This window comes from Fonsecaea multimorphosa (genome assembly GCF_000836435.1).
Source record: "Fonsecaea multimorphosa CBS 102226 unplaced genomic scaffold supercont1.25, whole genome shotgun sequence".
Lineage (NCBI taxonomy): Eukaryota > Fungi > Ascomycota > Eurotiomycetes > Chaetothyriales > Herpotrichiellaceae > Fonsecaea > Fonsecaea multimorphosa.
Genome location: NW_015971659.1, coordinates 440042 through 456445, shown reverse-complemented (window position 1 = coordinate 456445; position 16404 = coordinate 440042). Strand labels below are relative to the sequence as shown.

At 50.8% G+C, this 16404-nt stretch overlaps 5 protein-coding genes across 5 annotated transcripts; 3 read left to right on the top strand and 2 right to left on the bottom strand.

Moving 5' to 3' along the window:
• Window positions 1-1024: 1024 nt before the first annotated feature.
• Window positions 1025-2280, top strand: Z520_09740 (uncharacterized protein; the record flags this gene model as incomplete). The annotated part of the gene is made up of 3 exons (XM_016780234.1): window positions 1025-1213; window positions 1262-1876; window positions 1927-2280. The coding sequence occupies 3 exons, from the start codon at window positions 1025-1027 to the stop codon at window positions 2278-2280; spliced, it is 1158 nt and encodes a 385-aa protein (XP_016628817.1).
• Window positions 2281-3121: 841 nt separating this feature from the next.
• Z520_09739 (uncharacterized protein) lies at window positions 3122-4493 on the top strand (the record flags this gene model as incomplete). The annotated part of the gene is made up of 3 exons (XM_016780233.1): window positions 3122-3501; window positions 3563-3911; window positions 3996-4493. The coding sequence occupies 3 exons, from the start codon at window positions 3122-3124 to the stop codon at window positions 4491-4493; spliced, it is 1227 nt and encodes a 408-aa protein (XP_016628816.1).
• Window positions 4494-5236: 743 nt separating this feature from the next.
• Window positions 5237-6466, bottom strand: Z520_09738 (uncharacterized protein; the record flags this gene model as incomplete). Its single annotated transcript, XM_016780232.1, has 1 exon — window positions 5237-6466. One exon carries the CDS (start codon window positions 6464-6466, stop codon window positions 5237-5239), a length of 1230 nt encoding a protein of 409 aa, XP_016628815.1.
• Window positions 6467-7182: 716 nt separating this feature from the next.
• Window positions 7183-9144, top strand: Z520_09737 (uncharacterized protein; the record flags this gene model as incomplete). The annotated part of the gene is made up of 1 exon (XM_016780231.1): window positions 7183-9144. One exon carries the CDS (start codon window positions 7183-7185, stop codon window positions 9142-9144), a length of 1962 nt encoding a protein of 653 aa, XP_016628814.1.
• A 522-nt stretch (window positions 9145-9666) lies between these two features.
• On the bottom strand, window positions 9667-16398 carry Z520_09736 (uncharacterized protein; the record flags this gene model as incomplete). Its single annotated transcript, XM_016780230.1, has 1 exon — window positions 9667-16398. The coding sequence occupies one exon, from the start codon at window positions 16396-16398 to the stop codon at window positions 9667-9669; it is 6732 nt and encodes a 2243-aa protein (XP_016628813.1).
• Window positions 16399-16404: the final 6 nt, after the last annotated feature.

Genomic DNA, 16404 nt, shown 5'->3' with positions numbered 1-16404 from the left:
GGCCCACTTGCTCATCGACCTATTCATCGGCTCCTTTCGAGTTCGCCTGTTCAGACCGATTTGGTATCAATTCCGGTGAAGGGCACCAGAAAAGCTACGCAGGTTTAGTGGAACATCTGATAAACTCAAACTGACCTCCAGTCTTCTAGTAGATCGTTGTTGCTTTTTCTCCAACTTGCGCAGACTGAGAGCTGCGGATCAAATTATGCTCGGAAAAAGCAATTCAACTTCGTCGCACCCGCAGTTAGGGGTAAGCGCCTCCTTCTCCCACTAGGGCATTGCCCTGCCTCCAACTGTCCAGTCGGAGTCAGAAATTTTGACGACGACTGTTGCCGTCAGGCTGTGCGAGTCTGTGAAAAGCTTGCCTAACTCGAGTCATCTGGGCCTATACGAATCGATATTTTGCTGCCCTTCACCAATACTATCACGATTATTATTACAGGATCCAGTTGTGACTCTGAGAGGGGCAGTATAGCTTTACCGAACGCTGGACTTGTTTTTGACTACGAACTTGAAGTTTACCGTCGAACCGTTGCCCTTTTCTAGAAGGGCCCACTGATCCACTTACACAATTGCCCCCCAGATATGATACCTTCTACAGCGGCGCCTCCAGATTAGGAGTAATCTAGTGGTCACGCGCCCCAATTGAGGTTAGTCTTGTCCCGGTAGGTGTTTGGCGAAGAATTACCATTGTCACGTATTCTTCACTTCGGCATTGCAATGCGGTGGGACGGTGAATAGACAGGAAGTCTCCTTCTTTTGCCGTTTCAACCATGAAAACGCGATGCGCAATGATCCACGTCACAACCACCGCTAGCATAGTGACCATCACCGCCTCTGATGCTAAGGTTTCCCCAACTCACTTGTTGCGAAAGTACAAAACTTCGTCCTGGAAGCAGAAGCTACTCTTCAAGGTCTCCATATCTTTTGTCGCTTCCTGTCCTCATCAAGTCTTCTCCTCGTTCCTTTTTGGACCTCTAGCTTTCGACTGGCAACAACGAGCCCAGCAATATCAATTCTTGCTATGGCGAGCTCGGTCCGGCCTCAGGGGTGGCCATTACCAAATTTTGATGATCCACCAAAGAGAGGTGCCCCTGCGCTGTTCATCGTTATGTGCGCTGTAACAGCAACAGTGGTAATGCTCAGACTATGGTCCCGTTACTCTATCACGAAATCCCCTGGAATGGATGACGCACTGCTTGTTGCAGGCTTTGTACGTGTCACCTATCCCTTATCTCATCTCACCATTGACAATTTCCAGCTGTTGTCGATCGGGCAGACCGTTGCGGAGTACAAGGCTCTAACAACCTGTGGTTGGAACATGCATCTTTGGGATGTCCCTCTAGATCGGCTGGAATACGTTCGGCTATCTGCTTGGCTTATTGAACTTTTCTTCTTGCTCGGAAACGCTTGCGTCAAGATCTCGATCTTGCTTGTCTACCGCAAATTATCATCTAGAAGCCACAGCATATGGTTCATTCGACTCACCTGGGCAGCCATCATATTCACGATTGTCTATACTTTTGGACTGGTCTTGGAGCTCCTTGTCATCTGTCGCCCGCTGAGTTCATATTGGCAGTCTTACAATCCCGAATTCACTGGCAAGTATACGTGCGGGAACGAACAAGTTCCCATCGTCTTCAGTGCAGCAGCCTCTGCCTTTTCCGACATCTACGCATCAGTTCTGCCGATGTTGTGGGTTCGGAACCTTAACTTGACGAGCAAACAGAGGTTTAGCCTATACGCTCTGTTTTCGGCAGGGCTGCTGACAGCCGGAATTGGGATTGCAAGGATGACATACTTCGTCAAAGTGACTACGAACTACCAACTGGGCCCGGATACCCATGATGTGACTTGGTATGGGTGGCCGACATTCGTAAGTTGCAGAGATCCGCAAACTTCACCCAGATACTAAAGCCAGAACAGGCTTTGACAGATATTGAAGCGCACCTTGCCATCATTTGTGCATCAGCCCCGGCACTTAAAGCGTTATTCCAGCGCCTAATATCTCCGAAGATGTCGTCGTATCTCCATGTTTCGACGCCCACAGATACCTCTGATCGAGCCCCTTCGCGCGGCGCTCAGTTCCAGTCATGTTGCGCCGAGCATGAGAGCAGGTCAAAATTCTACTTCAAGCGAACTTTTAAAGGTTTCGACGCCACTGGTCGCTCCCAAAGAACACCGTCTCATTCGGAGGAACTTGAGCATGACATCGAAAATCTTTCACTTCAGACTATGACCAGCAACAAGCCCTTGACTACACCTTCGAGCATTGTTTAACAAAAGGTCATAGAGGAGGGTTTCCCAACATCCTTGGGAGCTTGTTCAACAGATGAGGACCTGTATAAGATGCTGGAAGGAACACAGGGGCAGGGCATCAGACCGCACAGTGGAAGGTATAAATTGCAGGCCAAATGTCTACTGCAACAACCCCCCAGTCAGGGCTTGGTGATACACAACTAGTCAGCAAAGTGGTGGGTGTGATGAGAAAGTTCGAGAAATACCATCTCTGTACCGACTGCGGGTGGAATTTGCAACTATCAGTCCTTAATCCATGCAGAAATGGCTCAAAGACTCCGATATTGGGCAATTTGGGAATACACCTCCTCAGATGGCCATCAGATCAAATAGGGCTTGTGCCAAAGCTTTGGTCGCAAACACGGCGAGACTTACTGAGCGTCTCATGCTGAGAAGTAGTCAATGTGATATGCAATTGGCCTTGAATCAGGTATCGCATTCCTTTCGGCCAGGTGATGGCAAGCAGACCAATGTGAACTTTTGAGACTCCTCTGTAAACTACCTCGTAGTGGTTGAAATGATATCACATAGAAGTCTAGAGAGGCAACAAGGACAACATGTCGAGCACACGGCAAAAACTGCATACCTAGGTATGGAACTGTGGGTGACTCTGCGGGAGAAGCAACCCGACCTCGCCGAATAGTTTTGGGTTTAAATGATCGGCCGGATATATTGCACTTCACAATGTTTTGATCCGGCGTAAATCTTGGTGCCCAGTTGCGCAGCTTCAATGAGTTCCAAAACTTCAATCTCAATCCGATCACAAGAATCTTTCAGCCTTGCTCAAGTTCAGTCCACAGACTCATTTGCCATACCACGCAGAATGGCGACTGCGAACCGCGCCACGAAATCAATAAGCAGTGGATTTGCAGCGGCTGTGAGACCTCGATATGTCTGTCGAACATGCAAACATCAACTCCTGCAACGCGAAGCACAGCAAGCCCGACAATACTCAAGCCCGTCGTCAAGACCCAGTGTTCGACGGTCCACAAGTACTGTAAATGAACAACGCCGTCAGGCCTCCTCCAAATCTCTCCTCAGCCGCTTTCAGCCTCCTACACAACGGTCACCAACTGAAGAAGCTGAGACTCCCGCGCCAATCGAGCAGTATGTCGAAGCGACTACTTGGGATGGATTGGAGCATGTAGGCCACCACGGACATTGGAGAGATCTCCCCGCTGATCCCAAGGACAATTATGAGCCGTAAGTCTTTCGCACCTCAATCGCACATGCTCGGGGAGATCTAAAACGTGGAATTTTATAGCTGGCTCGACCCGACCACCGCAACACCTCTTCGACGCGACGAATTCCTTTCATTCCTTTACATTTCCATTGTCGAATGCCTTGCACACAGACACCTCGGCAATGATCCGTCGGTTCTTTTTGAGCAGGGTCCGCCTGACTTTTACGGTGACATGACTTCTCTGAAGATCATATTGTCGAGCTCTGGAACTGTGTCACATCTTGAGGATCCACGCGGTGTTCTGCAGAAAGCCAACGAAGCGCCGAGGCCTGAGTCAGAGAGACAAGAAGAGATCGAGCTCTCCATCCCCGAGGTGGAAGAACAGCTCTCTGGCGCAAGATTTGACTTCAGCGACCCTCTCACATTTGCTGTACGTTTTGTCCTTGCCCACTTACCACGGGCTCTTTCCCCGTTTTCCCTATTCTGAAGCCGAGTCAAGCTAACCTACTCCAAGATTATCAAACGCTTCTCCCAACTCACCTCCTACCACGTCCCCGACCCTCTCCTCAACACCGTCTTGCGCGGCAGCAAATCCCTGACGACTTTTATCGACTTGCTTACTCAAACCGCAAAGCCCAAACCCAAGAGATTCGCAGAACTGTTACTCGCAAAGCAGAAGAAGGCACTGGATTTCGCAGCAAGGGAGAAACTCCGTGCCAACGAAGTTGAGGAGACGCCATTCGCAGCAGACCCGACATTGAAAGAAGATCCTACTCAGAACAAGGTGAAGAAGCAGAGACAGAAATTCCAGCCCCTCGGTCCCAACGTGATGATCTTCCCCCGCCGCGAGACGGAAGTTGATCGCGAAATGGAGGTCGGGCGCTGGAAGGTCATCAGGCGCGAACTGGAGAACCGGGGTCTGCCGGTGTATCCGATTCCGAGATTGGTGCCGGAGGGCGAAGCTTGGAGGAAAGAGGACACGGACGGGGAAGTTGCGCAGAGGAATTTGTGAAATACAAGCCAGTACTGCTCTTCCTGCGACTATACTCTCCACAAGTGCCCAGCTCCATTCAGCCCAAGACTCACTGCGTAGTGAGAATGCGATCGATTCTGCGATGTGGACATTTTGGAGAGAAACAAGCAGCGTACCATGCCAGAAGACGTTGAAAAATTGTACCAAAAGGGGAAAGAAAAATGTTATATGGACACTATATATTCTCTAAAATGTTCCAGCTGCCTGCCTCAATGCAATGTAATGCCCACACACCCCGTTTTGGATACCATTCCTCGGGCGATTTCGTGTATCTCAAAACTTTTACCGATCAATAGCGAATGAAGATGCTAAGATATGGCCGCTGAAAACAGATATATACAGTTCTTGCAGCCGCTGACTTTTGCAGGCTTTGGATATTGAAATGGCGACTTTATAAACATGTGAAGAGAAACCCGTTCGATGAAGGTGGTTAAGGCGACGAACGGGTGGAGAAAATCGAGTCTGTGATTCAGTGAAGGCTCAGCGAGAGCAGAAAGCAATGGCTGCTCGTTGCTTGTCGTGTTCATCTCGACTGAGGCTCGGAAGAGTCTAGATTGCACAGGCGAAACGCGGCTGGAGCAGCGCAGAGACGACAAGGTGGGAGCTGGAGTCGAGTATCGAAGAGTCGATCGGGGCGGGACGTGGCCGTAGGATATTGATAGAGCACTCCTTACCCTGGATGTCTGCTCTGCTCCTTACCACAATCGGGGCGGGGAGAGAGCTTACTCTCTGACAAAGAGGCCTGCCATGCCCATACCAGTACCGATGCACATGCTCACGACACCGACCTGGCCCTCCTGCAATTGAGGCATCAAAGTTGCGAGCTGTCTCGTCCCAGTCATGCCCAGTGGGTGACCCAAAGCAATCGCTCCACCTCTTGGGTTGACCACTTCGGTATCCAACCCCAGCTTGCGGATGCAATACAGAGCTTGACTTGCAAATGCTTCATTGATTTCCCATATATTCACATCTTCTGTCTTCAGGCCGGTATAGTCTAGAAGTTTCGGAATAACCACGGCGGGACCAACACCCATTTCATCCGGCCTGCAGCCCGCGACCTGGGTGCCTGCCCACTTACCGATGATGCTCTTGGTTAGGCCGAGTTCGTTGGCTGTGGACCGGCGCATGAGCAACGTTGCAGCAGCGCCGTCTGAAATCTGGCTAGAATTGCCCGCCGTTGAGGATCCATCTTGTGAAAAGGCGGGCTTTAGCTTAGCCATCTTTTCGAGGCTAGCATCGTGTCGGATACCGTCATCTTTGTCAACCACAACCTCTTTGGGAGTCGCATCAGGGTGCTCGGGTGCGTATTGTCTGACCTTGACAGGAACGATTTCCGAGTCAAACAGACCGGATTTCTGTGCCTTGGAAGCTCTGCGATGCGACTCGGCAGCAAATGCATCTTGGTCTTGTCGATTCACCCCATACCTCTTTGCCACATTTTCGCTGGTAAGGCCCATGGGCATGATGCAGTCTCGTGCATTGTCAATTGGGCTGTTTCTGAGTTCGTCCCAGAGCATAGTGGGGATCGCCTTGCTGCCGTAATTCTTTGTCATACTCTCCATGCCTGCGCCAATGCCGACGTCAATTTGTCCCGTTGCAATCATGTTGCCGACGCTTGTAACAGCAGCCAGGCCTGAACTGCAAGCTCGGTTCACCGTGTGCAAGGCCGTTCGCTCGTCAAATCCGGCGTGTAGCTGTGCCATACGAGCGGCTTTTGAGCCACCCAGTTCAGCGAGGACCACACCTACGGCAACGTCGTCGATTTTCGCTGGGTCGAGGTTCGGATTCGCAGCCAGGGTAGCGCGCAGGACGTGGGAGAGGAGTTCATGGTCGTAAGCATCTCGAAAGCCGCCTTTGACAGCTCGGGTGACAGGAGTACGTAAAGAGGACAGGATGACAACATCACTGGGTTGTTTGGTGAGGATCTGCTTTAGACCTTTGGCGGCTGCCATGTTTGATGAGTACGATGGGATATCCGAAAGGAGAGTTTTCCGATGTAATTTCAGACAGCAGGTCTAGATTTTCTCTGGTCTATCAAGACTTCAAAAGCAGGACAAAGCATCAGTAGTAATGAGGCAAAGATATATAGAATGGTAATCGTGGGAAAGCATGGTTGTCGGGTAAAGAATATCACTCAATTGAACCGTTGCCATCGGAAGCGGGCAGGGGCCTCGGAAGCAACACTCGGCCCCACCTGGGGGTTGCGGCGGAGCATTTAGACTGCGGTGGAAGTACATGACCTGCGGTAGAGCATACAGACTGCGATGTGCAGCTTGCTTCACTTGTCTCACTTGCTTCATCCCTGATCTCTTGTAGCACGATACAGGGAAAATTCACTACCATCAGTCAGAGGCAAACGTCAACATGCGTTGAGACGGAAGCCTTCAGGTAAAACAGTTCCTTCTCAGAAGACTTCTGCCTTCATCACCGACCACAGGTAACAACTGCTGTCCCTTGCAGCTTCTTTCATTCCGTCTTTTTCTGCTTTCCTTCGCCTTCGGTCCTAACCTTCCCAAGGTGCTTCCCGGTGTATTTTGTCCTTTTCCTATTCAATTTTTTTCATCTCAGGCGTCCTCATTCAGAAAATCAGGGTATATCTCTGTTGAATCCAGCATATTGCACCTCTCACCTTGATTCCTCACTTTGTTTCACATCTTGCACTGAGAATATGGGGACCGGGAAACGACCTGGCGATGATATTGCCATACCTGTTGCCTCAAAAATCCAGCGATCCTCAACTGACGCTGCAAGCAACATCCTGACGCAGCCTGATCAGGACATACCAGTAATCAACAGACAACTTCCTGATCCACCATTCCGCCCACTAACAGAATTTCATCTGAAGATCAGAATCTGCTCCGAGAAGAAGGCTGTACGGAATGACCCTAAGCATCCAGCGAACGGCGATGAAGAAACCTCGAACGTCGAGTATCTTGACAGCAAAATTGCCGAGTATGATGAATTCTCCCATCTACCCTGGTTAGAGCCGATGGAGGTAGTGATGACCAGGGGAGACTCTTCACTTGATGGACGTGCGGAAATAGTCGGATTCTGTGGGGCAAAGCTGATTAGGCGCACCAAGATTCGCAGAAAGTTCTACAGGCAGATGTCGAAGACTTTTGATGAGCCGACATTGTTAGCGTTCGATTTATTTGACCGATTTGGTAACCTGAAGGACGACTACGAGGACCACGCCATCCGAAAAGGACTGCCTATGTGGGAACCCCGACTCGATCAGGGCGATATTCTGCTCATTGAAGACATTATCATCGAGAAGCCATATCGGCGGCTGGGGCTTGCGAAGAAGATTGTTACCGCGCTGCTGGAAACCACCAAGCGCAAGACCAAGGGTGGGTTTGCCGTGATACTCTGGCCTGAATCTTCCAAGGATGTCCATTTTCAGGATCTCCTCACAGCCATAGTTGGAGACAGTGGAAATGTCCATAGACCGGAGGTCTTTGATCATCACGACTCTGTGGCTATTGCATGGGCCCGCTCACTTGGTTTCCGACGAATAGGTTCTTCTATCTGGTTCGGTCTTGCATGTTGGCGTGGCCTATACATACCTGATGGGGATGATTACGACCCTCCTGTTTTCAAGCGTGCCGTCCAAGATACCTTGCCAGAGTCAATTCGGGCTGAGTCGAGCGACAGGATGTTCCTCAAAGCCGCCCAACAATATGTTCAACAAATCAAGCCAGACAGTCAGCAATGGTTTGCCATTGACAAAGAGGCGAACACTCTCTTACACCTTGCCGCCCTAAACTCCCTCCCTGAAAGTGTAGCTTGGATCATGCAGCAGCCAGCTTCAGCTCAGTTGATGGGAATGCGCAATTCTAGTGGAAATACTCCACTCGAGGCACTGCTACAAAAGCTTGAGATCGTGCGGACAAGGTCCTGGTCTGGCACGTCAATCACTATAGTGTCAGACGATTTCGAAGGCCATACAGTTGCCTCGGCAAAATGCATTGCTCTGCTGAAACAAGTGAAAATTGACACAGAGGAAGACTTGGAACAATTTCGGTATGGCTGCACCTGCGGCGAGTGCATTGACGGCTATCTTAGTCCGCGAATGAGATTTGCGTTGTCTTTGAGAGCCGACATGCTGTATCACAGGCTTCAGGAAGACATGGACAATCTGTCTGGCGACATATGGGTATCTGCCAACGAGTCTGCACTTGAGCATCTTCCAGATTACTGTCTCAAACTACTGAGTCGCTACAGAGCAAGCCGTGAAGGCTGTATCAGACTCTGCTGTCACATCACAGATTGTCTTGATGTCTGCAGCCCGCCGGATAAAGCTTCTATCGGTGTCCATGTCGACGCTGAAAAAGACAATCCTATCTGCATCGACAAGTTCTTCAAGTGTGGAGGCAACATAGAAGGAATCATGTTCCATATCTTTGAGGAAGCATTAGGGGACGATGAGATCTTCGGGGATGGCTTTTTGCACGAATTGGACGAAGATTGCCTCTGGTATGAAGAGGAAAAGTGCCGCAACGACCACGAATTCGTCCTTGTTGCCCGGAAATGCGGTTATGGAGACATGGCCAAGGCTTTGAAATTTTCCTTGCGAGGGATTCTCCATCATGCGAGTCAGAACGACAAGGGTACGAAGAGTTCCTCCTAGCGAGCTCAAAGAGCTGAGGATACAGTGGGCGTGGGCCGGGTTGTTCAGGACAAGGGCAGTTGCAGCTGTGTGAAGGCGAACCTCAACGGAAGGATTTCCAGTGTATCAACATTCTCACATCGTGAATATGTACTATCCCATCTGCGACGCAGCGATGGAGAGACTAGTCGATTCGTTCCTTGCTCCCTCATATGAAAGGCTGTCGTCAACATTGAGCAAACCGGGACGAGGCAGTCAGACTGTTACATGTACTGTAGGTAGGATTAGAAATGGAAGTTACCACATATCGGAATAAGTTTCGAACATGCTCACAACCACATTTCACCTTCTCGCTATCTTTTCCAGCCTTGTTGCAACTATTCGACTAGAGGCCATTGAGCCGAAGGGAGCAATCCCAATCGACCTCTGCAAGCCGGTGGAAGTCGATTGTACAATGCTCACTCGCGGTGCTTCCCGTGTGGTATTTATTTGAATTGCACAGTAACAATCCCTTCCAAGCCTAATCAAACAGTAAATACATTTCTATTCTCCGCCATCCTGCATCTCCTCATCTTCGTCTCCTTCCTCGTCCTCATCCTCATCCTCTCCTTCCTTGACATCCACACTAAACGCCATGCTCTGGTCGACACCCACGTACGAGTCGCACATGAGGAACAAGGTCAAATCCTTCTTGCCGGCGGTCGGGACGACATACTCCAGCTTGGTGCCAAACTGCTTCTTGGCGATCGTGACGCGTTTGATAGCGAGCAAGGTCCTGGTCTTCTCCTCGGCCACGACGAGCCACCAGTTTTCGAGCTTGCGGAGCGGGTAGAAAGGTGCGTGGACCGTGATGTCAATCTCCTGTTCAGCACTGCCTTTGCCACCTTCTTCATTTTCGTCTTCGTCTTCGTCCTCCTCCGCTTCCCTTGAGATGCGGATCGATAGATAGGCTGGCTGGCCTGCCGTGACCTTCTCCTTGTCCTCAACATCAAACTCCAGTTCAAGACTAGGGTATTTGTTGTTCGTGAAGTTGGCCGCCTCCACAAGTTGTCGATTAGTCAATCCCATCATCTGCACCAGCTTCGCCTGATCGGGGTTCTCGGAGGGGTCCATTGCTGTCATGAAATCGTCGATGTCCTTTATTCCCTGCTTGGCGAGGATGTCCACAATTTGAGAGTCGAAATGTGGGATCTGCAGGAGCGGGGAGTCGCGATCCCACATGGCCTGCACGACCATCTGCGACATTTCCATGGCGTTCATAGCGTTCAGGTGGCCCTCCGAACTCAGCACATCAACGCAAGCGGAGAGTAACGCGAGGGTTTTTGAGACTATGACTTCTTGATCCTTGGCGAGGTCGATGGGCAATTGCATCCTGGAGAAATGTGCCTGTAATAACACCAACGCTTTGAAGTGTGGTGAATCGAAGATCGGCTCGGACATTTTCACCGGCACACGATCGTAGATGCGCCGGAGAATGTGATCTTCGTGGCGACGGAGTTGGATAGATTCAAATTCCGTGGCGGACGTGACAATCTCGAGAAGACCCTTGAGTTTTGTGCGAGCTGTAAGGGAGAGAAGGAAGGTCTGCATTGTGATGAAGGAGATGTTGTAGTACGCGGCAATCATGGCAGGGTTCAATGGGGAGACGGAATCGTCTTCTTCGTCCAAGTCGATGATTTTGGCGTCAGAGAGTTCCTTCAGCGTGGTTTCAATGAGTTCCGAAAGGTGCGTGCTGAGGCCATCGTGGGACGTGTCGTTAAGGCCATAGTAGCTCGGGTTCGCCAGAAGACGGCGGTAGAAGTATGTGTATGTGGTCCAATCGACTGCGTCTTGCGTAGATGCAATTGTCTTTGTGCTGATCTCGGTGACAAACGCGTCATGTAGCCCCAGCTGTAGGTGGCTTTCTATGGGCAAAGCTTCGTTGAGGAATTTCTTGTAGTACTCGCGCTTCACGGCAGAGACCATGAGCACGCCCTTGCCGATATCATCTTCACCAGGCCGACACGCTCGACCAAACATCTGCAGGATCTCGCTAATCTGATAATCGACGTAGCGGTGTTCGCGTCCCACATAATACTGCGTGCCCATGATGACGACGAGGTGTGCTGTGAAAGGGATCTCCCAACACACTTCGCGGGAAGCAAGCATCACTTGGATAGCACCAATCTTGAACAGATGTGAGACGATTCTCTTGTCACTGGTCGATAACGCCTCATGATAGTACCCAATGCCGTGCGTCAAGGACTCCGCCAATGCTCGTTCGTTGATTCGCTCCAGGAAAGGCGTAAGTTCATTTACATCAGTGTGCAAAAATCGTTCATCGTCATCGTCCATGATGCACGCTAGAAGAAGATCAAGGGCAGTAGCCCGAACCTGTTTCCTCCCGGGAATGAAGACGATTGCTGGCTTATCGGGAGACAGCTGCACGATAGATTGATATGTTGGACGGGCCATTGCCATCATCAGGGACGGGAAATGAGGGATGGTGAATGACTGGATGTGCAATTGCAAACCGACTGGTCTTGTCATGGGGCTGAAGTTGTAGATTGTGTGTTTGTTGGCGCCAATCCATTCACCCACGTCCCGTGCGTTCGACAGCGGGACGCTCAATCCAACGATCCGCATATTGTTTTCTAGTTGGATGTGGATGTATTGCATCCTAGAAACCACAACCTCATAGACGGCGCCATTTTCGCCACCAATCATATGAAGTTCGTCAGCAATGAATAACTCCACGTTCTGCACGTTCTTTCGGCGCTGCCATTGTCTAGACAGGACGTCCCATTGAGTGGGAGTTGCCAATACGAGGTCGGATTTGTCCAAGATTCGCAGATCAGCAGTGATTTCGCCAGTCAGTGTTGAGATGACCTTCCCCCGACCAAGTGGGCTCAATCGTTCGTTCCAGTCAGCGTAACGGCCCTCAACTAGTTCTTGGAAAGGAGCGACATAGACTGCTTTGCCGGCGTCTGGGTTCTTCCAATGCCGTAGAAGTGCAAATTCGGCACAAACCGTCTTCCCGCTCCCCGTAGGCGCTCCTACGAAGACACTGTCGCTGCTGTCGTACAGGGACTTGAAAACCTGAGTTTGGATCTTGTTGAATCTGTCCCACTTGGGATAGAGCGCGACGTAATCTTTGACCTTCAGCGCCTGCACAGGCACGGGCTGCAGGTCTAGAAGCGGAGTGTGAGGAGGGAATCTTTCGGGCAGAATCAACTTCTGGAACGAGACGGGAATTCGGGTCTCGGAGTGCATCCATCGATCTGAGATCAGCGAAATGAAATAATTGGGTGGAATAGGTTCGCTGATGGGAACAGTGAAGTCAACCAAGTGTTCTGACATGTCACCCTCTGCGTACTCTCGACGCAGGATGAATTGGTCATGGAACAAGATTTCCTCCCCATCACAGTCTTCCACAACGATCCAAAACGACTCAGCGGTTCCGTGCAACGCTTCATCCCAGACAAAGTTGGGTGTGATCGTGAGCTCGACACGGAGCAGTGATCTGGTAATCGGCTGCACTTGTGCTTGAACCTCTAATCGTGGAAATTTGGAAACAAGGTCGCATACAACTCGTCCTGCTTTCGGGAGCCCGAGCAGCTCCCCCATGCGCGGCGGATCGAGGTCGAAGTAGCTGGACCAGGGAACTTCCATTCGCTCAGCTTTCTGAATGTACTCCCTGGGACACATTGGAAATTGCCTTAGTGGAGTCATTGTAGGCCACATTCTCTTCTCGGCCATCTTGCAGAGGTCCAAGGCAGTCTTTGCCACACCAGCCCAGCCCTTTTTCATGCATATCTCGAAAATTGCCCTGATGATTCGCCCCGCTGACTGTGTGACGTAGACAAGGTCAGCCATCAAGGCCAGACCCTCCAACTTGAGTCGAGAGATAAATGCTTGAAGAAGCACGTTGATCTTAGCTTGTGGCTCGTCCATCCCTTCCTTGACAGGAATTGGTACTCTGCCGAGCAACTTCGCCAACTCGAGCTTCTCGTCTTGTCGGACAGGGATATATTTGAATTCATCACTGAGAGCAAAGATTCGGAAGAGTTCGATGGTGCCGATAGACGGCTGAAGGTGGTGGTTGTAGGTCAGCATCGAATTATGTGTTATGTAGTAATGCGACGCAATCCGACCAAGGTCGGTGGCTTGCAGCTTTCCGGTCTTCTTCTCATACTTTACAAGCCCGGCCTTTTCGAGAACAATGGCGGCGGAATGGATGAGATCGACTCGCTTCTGCTCCAAGGCCTCATCATCGCCGTAGTCTGCACCTACACTGTAGAGCCCAGGTGAGCGTATCATTCGAACGAATAGATAAGTGTAGCCGAGCCACTCAACCCCCTCGTCGCGGGTGCGGATGTTGCCGAGGACAATTTCTGCGTTGAGGTTGTCGGCAAGTTTGCCCATCAATTGGCTTTCGATGGGCAATTGCTGGTTCATCAACGAAAGATAATACTGAATCTCTGATTGGGAAGTGATGATGATCCCTTCTCCATACGAGTCAAATTGTGGACGACCCGCCCGACCAAGCATCTGGAGGACATCTTGTGGACTCAATTCGACCCAGCTTCCCTTTTCCGGGGAGTAAACTTGAGTGCCTTTGATGACGACCGTATGAGCAGGCAAGTTGACACCCCAAGCAAGGGTTGCTGTGCAGACAAGGACTCTAAGATAGCCATCGGCAAACAGATCCTGCACGGATGTCCGATCAGCAACACCCATTCCAGCATGATGGATTCCGAATCCATATGGCAGCAAGTCTTTCAGGTTCGCATCGTTAACAGCCTCAGCTTCCTCCTGCAGGACGGATCTGCTTGCTGCATCAGTCCGCATGATTTGGCCGATTGTTTCCAGCTCGACGGCCTTGTCACGGATATATTTGGCGGTTTTCGCAGTTTCTTTTCGAGAGTGGACAAATATCAACATTTGTTGTTGATTCGTTCCCGCATGCTCGATGGCTTTTGCGTAGCATATATCGTTCATTGTCTTGAGCTGCTTGATGGCTTTCTTGTCGGTCACACCAATGAATTCCTGCCGGAGAGGGCATGGTCTAAAGGACCCATCAAAGTGGAATAGGCCCTTTTCAGGGTCGACTCTCAGGAAAGTGGCCACGTCTCGGTAGTTGGGAAGCGTTGCACTCAAGCCTACAATCCGCACAGGCTCGCCAGTCTGTTCAATCTTTCGGATAGTCCGACTGACGATACTTTCGATGACTGGACCACGGTCGTCGTGCAGGAGATGGATTTCGTCAATGATGATGAGTCGAACAAGTCGGGTGTAGCTTTGATCAGTTGCTTTTCGTGTTATCACATCCCACTTTTCCGGAGTCGTTACAATAACTTGGGTGTCGGCAATTTGTTGTTTTGTGAGCTGACGATCTCCTGTGAGTTCAGAAACCCGGATCCCGTACACCTCAAGTCGCTTTCCAAAATTTCCTACTTGTTCCTGCACCAAAGCCTTCAAAGGAGCAATGTAGATGATCTTGAAGTCGTCCAGCATGATTTCGCCAGTTTCTGGATTCCGGTGCTTGCCGATTTCGCGCAGCATCGTTAACATCGCGACGTTTGTCTTGCCGGATCCAGTCGGAGCGCAAATAAGCATGTTGCCATCATCGTGAAAGGCAGAGGGGAAGCATTTCGACTGAATCCGGTTCAGCTCCTTCGCGGACCCAAAACCTTGCCTGGCCCAATCAGGAAGCTCGGTAGTAGGGATATTCTTCTCGCCAGGGTCTCGTCTGGGTTTGGGGGGCGGGACATGAATTTCTTCATAGCCCTTGAATGTTCGCTTCGTGGAGCCTTGCGGAAGAACAACCTTTGGGTTCGTCATGAGATGGTTTCCCTGCTCAAAGACGAGATTGTCGAGGTTAATAACCCGCTGTGGTTGTAAGCCACCGGAAAGAGCGCCGTCCTTTTTCTTTTCTTCCTCTTCCTGGGCTTTGGGGATATCAATGTCCATCAGATCTAGCTTCATCTTCTTAGCAGGTCGTGGCTCTTCCCCAGTCCGACCTGATTTGCCTAGCAGTTCGTCCAGAATGGCTCGGTGACCTGCCTCAACCATCTCGCTCTCCACGAGGTGTCGAGCGTCCTCATCCTCTGCGGCTCTGCGCCACCTAGTCGTCCAGACGATCCTATTTCTGTTGGAGACCAATTTTCCAACCATGTCAGGATGTTCATAATCAAACAAGTCCATCAAGTCATTTTCGATGTCACGAAGGGATATTTCTTCACCTTCGAGAGATTTGCCGGACAGGATTTGGAGGGCATCTCGAGTCTTTTGCTGCTGGATAACGGCGTCAGAATATACCGAACCAATTTGCCGTTGAAGCCAGTAAGCATCAATTTCGTCGATGGGAATAAAGTCGGTGTCTTCACGCTTTCTGCGAACAGATTCGCCTAGACCGCTGTCGATAATCAGCTCGGCGTCCTCGTCTTCGTCTGCGTCGACGTCAGGGGCGGCTGCTCCACCAGCTGACGCAGATTCTTCAAGACCTGGCTGGTCCTGGATATCTTCCTCTTCGTCAGTGTCCCCTTCGTCTTCGTCGCGAACTTCATATGTCCTTGCGATGCCGTCTTCGTCAACTTCCTCGTCTTCGTCAAAGACAACTGCGACGCCCTGGCGTTCGTCAAGCTCTGCCCCGTCTGCGCCGTCACCGTCTGCCATATTATCGTCGTCGTCTTGCGCGTCATAATCTGTTATCTTTTTGCCCAGGTTGACCAATTCATTGAATTGCTTCGGGGTCATTGTAATACCAACGATGTCATCAATCTCTTTCTTCTTATCGAGGTCTTTCATGTTTTCGTCCTTCAGATACTCGAGGATGGCATCGGCTGCGCTTCGGACGATTTCCTGTGAGACATCTCCAAGGGCATTTGCAGTCACGGTGAGCAGTAGATCGTAAGTCGCCCGAGTGGCGGGAGTCCTAGGACGATACTTGAGCCCTTCGATCAATGCATCGCCGGCGGAAAGGACGCCGGCACCTCGAGGTTGGGCAGGCTCACCCCTCTTCCGCTTCCTCTGCTCTCGTTCCAAGACATCTTCGCCCTCCCGTATCGAGCCTCTTTCGACACCTTGTAAGCCTGGCGCAATCCTCTTCTGCTTTGGCACTTCATCTCGTGCAACTCGCGAACCCATATCACGGATGTTCAGTCTTCCAGCCAGAGACTCGGGGTCGCCGGTATTCTCATCTGTTCGGCGGGAAATAAATCGACGGTCTGCCTGGAGGACCAGGTTGGACATCGCCGAGTATTTGTATTGCGACACATTGTTAGGGTCTGCCATGTTGGC